The sequence below is a fragment of the Dicentrarchus labrax genome, unplaced genomic scaffold (assembly GCF_905237075.1).
Source record: "Dicentrarchus labrax unplaced genomic scaffold, dlabrax2021, whole genome shotgun sequence".
Lineage (NCBI taxonomy): Eukaryota > Metazoa > Chordata > Actinopteri > Moronidae > Dicentrarchus > Dicentrarchus labrax.
Window position 1 is genome coordinate 11,788,186 of NW_026136706.1, and position 4,160 is coordinate 11,792,345.

At 46.4% G+C, this 4,160-nt stretch overlaps 1 protein-coding gene across 5 annotated transcripts in view; it reads left to right on the forward strand.

Moving 5' to 3' along the window:
- Positions 1–4,160, forward strand: part of LOC127365638 (E3 ubiquitin-protein ligase SH3RF3-like) — a 90,369-nt gene continuing 86,209 nt past the window's right edge. Inside the window, exon 1 of one of the 5 annotated variants that reach the window (XM_051403945.1) lies at positions 1–775. In XM_051403945.1, coding sequence (XP_051259905.1) covers positions 362–775 — 414 coding nt within the window. In that variant the 5' untranslated portion in view covers positions 1–361. The remainder of the gene's footprint in view (positions 776–4,160) is intronic. The other 4 variants (XM_051403943.1, XM_051403947.1, XM_051403942.1 and 1 more) reach the window with 4 other exon arrangements.

Genomic DNA, 4,160 nt, shown 5'->3' on the forward strand with positions numbered 1-4,160 from the left:
TCAATCTGTCTCCGGTGCGTGAGCGCGCGCCGCAATTCTGATCGGCGCGCGGATGATGATGATGATGAGAGCGTGACCTCACTGCTTTTCTGCACAGCTGCTGGAGGAGGAGGAGGAGGAGGAGGAGGGAGACACACAGAGGGGAGAGAGAAAGCGAGAAACAGAAACACGTTGAGGGGAGACAGAGAGAGAGAGGTGGAGAACAGCGGAGAACATTCACAACACGGGGGTAAACTGCTCGGCGCACGGGGACTGTCGCGGGGCGTCCGTTGGCTGCCTCCCAGAATGTTCTGTGCCCCCGGTCCATTTCTACGGTACACGAACCAGTCGCCGCGGCGTCCCCACGGACACTGAAGCCCAGATGCTTACCCTCTCCGCCGACATGGACGAGTCTTCGTCGCTGCTGGATCTGCTGGAGTGCTCGGTGTGCCTGGAGCGCCTGGACACCACGGCCAAGGTGCTGCCGTGCCAGCACACCTTCTGCCGCCGCTGCCTGGAAAACATTGTCAGCTCCCGGAACGAGCTCCGCTGCCCGGAGTGTCGCATCCTGGTGGACTGCGGGGTGGACGACCTGCCGGCTAACATCCTTCTGGTTCGCCTCCTGGACGGTATCAAGCAGCGGCCCCAGAGAGGGAGCGGAGGAGGAGTAGGAGCAGGCGGCAGGCAGTCCCTGGCTGGGGGCTCGCTGCAGGGGTACGCAGCCGGGATATCCGCTTCTCCCCCGGGCAGTGCGATCAGAGAGCTGCCCGTAGCCATCAGGAGCTCCCCTGTTAAGGTTGGTTACTTTCCTGTGTCAATGTATCTCTCTCTCTCTCTGGAACACTTAACACCCAAACTATGTTTTAATGTTTCCACGTTTTATGAACCTTTTGTTTATTCGCACACTTCCTCTAATACGACTTCAAGATTTTCAAGTAGCCCCTTTTCAATTCGGCATACACGAAACATAACAACAACTTTAAAGACTGGTTCCCACTGTACGCTGCTGCTCAGTAGGCTATAGCAGCAGGATTTGGTGGAAGAGGATTTTGAGGACCATTGTACGGACCAATTCCCCACTGTTTATCTCTGATGTTTGCTGGAAATTGGGAACAGTGTGTTCAGCATGCTGCCTGCACAGATATCCAGCAGCTTTATGCTTATATAGATGCAAATTTATAGACTGTGCTCTGATTATTCACGCAGTGATTGCAACATGGACTGTTTGATAACAAGGATGAGTAACAAACTTGGTAACAGCGTCCAAGTTATGGAACATGGAAGACAGAGAAAGAGAATAGAAAGACATTGCTTCTCCAGAGCAGAAGTGCATTGCTGTGGTTTTGTCATATTGTTGCTGATGACACAAATATCTATTGATGGTTGTATATTGTTGTCTATTGATTGTTTTGCTCAATTATTACCAGTTGTGCTAGTGATATTCCCTGAAGTGACACTACTTAGGTTGCATAATGAGGGCGCCTTTCCTGTGTTGCCACTGAGGTATAATTAAAGTGAACCGAGTGAGCGAGAGAAGAGGAGAGACATACAGACTGAGGGGGTCACCTGTCTGTGATACAGTTGTTACCCATAGTCCTCCTGGTGAAGCCCACTTGCCCAGGGGCTGCAGCAGTGTAAGGTTTCATAACCCAAGCTTAATAGGAGAGGAATGGAGAGCCTTGTTTACCTGCTATGTAATGAATTCAGTGCATTGTCTCATGGCTGAGATGTTGAGTGATGTGGCTGTAATGTGGCAATCAGACAGAAAATGTGATATAATCTTCACTTTGTCATTTTGTCTCCAACTGAGATCCAAAATCCCTGTGCAGTGAGATAGAAATACCTAGTTTTTCATAAAGAACCCCTGGATTTATGTGACATTTTTTAAAGAAGAAAAAAATATACTTGACCTCACCTCACTCACAGGTTGTTTTCCTTTAAAGAAAGACGAGATTTCCAGTCTCAATACTTCATGCTGTGACTTGTTAATACGGATAAACTGTATTTGTCTAAGGTGAGCTTGTGTTGTGGGCTTACTGATAAATGCAATGGGATTTCTCAGAGTGGGAGTGCATGAGGGTGGTCGCGGGCAGGTGTGTTCATGTTTGCCCTCAGCGGCTTTTTTCTTTGAGTTTAAGTGATGCCCTCAGTAAGAGGGATGCAATGAATTATCAGGCTAACAAAGGCATAACCATCAGCCCACAGTACTCACCACAACAAGACTTATCAGGCAAGCTAGCCATTGATTGAAGCAGTGGAGCGCTTTGGTGTGATGAAGTTCCGTGCAGTGGGGCAGTCACTCATTCATGGCGATGAACAGGAATCCAAACCCTCTGTGACATTTCCACTAATACTTAACACTCCATTTCAATTCACTCAGTAAACTTTATCGGTCCCTACGGGCCAATTTTGAAGAGAGGCATGCTGCAATATAGGCTTCTAACAATAGTAACATGTTTGGATTGAAACATATATATGGATATATAGATATATAGAGCCTAAGTCACATTTTAAATTAGTGTGACCAGTTGTTTAAAATCCAACGGGATTTAATTTAAAATGTCAAGAAACAGAGGAAAGCAGCCAGTCCTTACACTGGAAAAGCTGGAACCAGGACGTAAAGAAAATGTAGAGAAATTTCAAATGGTATGTGAAAAAGTGTGGCTGAAAGAGTGTGTTGTCCTTACAGAGCGGGAGCACATGCCTGTGATCGCATGCACAGTCGCACACATACACGCAAAAACACACAATAAATACAAGTGCACTCACTTCTTAGTGGTGGCCAGTCTGTGTTTTAGGACCCCATGGGGAGAGCACTCCACAGTGGATGTAGCCTTTATTGCCAGTGAACACACACACACACACACACACACACACACACACACACACACACACCTATAACCCATTACCCTCTGCAACCCCCTGCAGTCACTTTGCCCAAGTCTCCTCCAGGCTCTCTTGGGACCAAGGCTTGGTGATGAAAGTGTGAATTAATCTCCTCTAACAGTGGGATGTGTGTGTGTGCGCGCGCATGTGGATGTGCCCCCCGCCCGCACACAATGAGCAGGGGTCTTGCAAAGGGAGTTAAATCTGTCTTTGAGTGACACTCTAATGCAGTACCACCACACACACACACCAGTTATTGAAGGAGTCACACGGGTCAAACAGAGCACTCTACATCAGGTATTAAGGGTTGTAGATGAGAATGAATGTGTTGCTATGGAAATAGAAGAAGAGGCAGACGTGCTGAGTCAGCAGCAAGACCAGCCTTTTTCCCCTGCTGTTTGTGCTCTTTCAGCTTCTGTTACCGACTTTGTGCTTTGACCAATAAGAGTTTATCAAGGCTGATCATTTCAGAGGTTCAGAAGAAAAGAAATTAACTTCTCAGGAACAGTCAGTTTGCCAAGAGAGACCAGCACAGATGATTATCTGGCATTTTTAAAAATAGGAATATTATACCACACGTGTTTAGTGTTATTCCAAATGCTTAGATGCTTGGTGTTTGCTGTTTTACCGCAAAGGAGAAATGTAGAGCCTGTTTAGCGGTTGATGACTCTGGCAACCCCTTAACTAGTCCCTCAGTTGCAGTGTTGTACATCAGCTGTTGCAGAGCTGACTCGCCGCTTGCTCCCCCGTTCACAGGCAGCAGTGTGTAGACACATGGAGTGTGCAAACAGAAGAGGTGTTTTAACAATGTAACGGTGTCATGTAAACTGAATAATGGAACTGTAATACATTTGTGTAAAAATAAATGAGGGCTTTTTTTTCAGAATAGGACATCAGGAACCAGGCTCAGTTTAGTCTGTCTATTAGTCAGCCAAATGTTGCTGCTTCAACCCATGATTAGGCTGAGTCATGGCACATTTAGGTTTTATTATAATATTAGCAATTCTGATTGCAAAGCTGCCGGTCAGTTCTGTTTTTTGTCCAGTCTTCTCTGATTTTTGGTGTATATGAGCCAGAAAATGAAGCAAAATACAAAAAGTTAATAGTAAAACCCTCCTTTTCCACCTTATTTCCAGCAGACTTAGACCTCCAGTCATTTGTCAGGACTTTGTAAACATCACAACAGCTGATACTGCACATCTCCTGGAGCTATGGCCTGTTCCTGTTAGTGCTGCCAAGGAGGCCTTGTCTGTTTGTTTGTTAGCTGGATATCCCAAAAATGTGTCATCAGATTT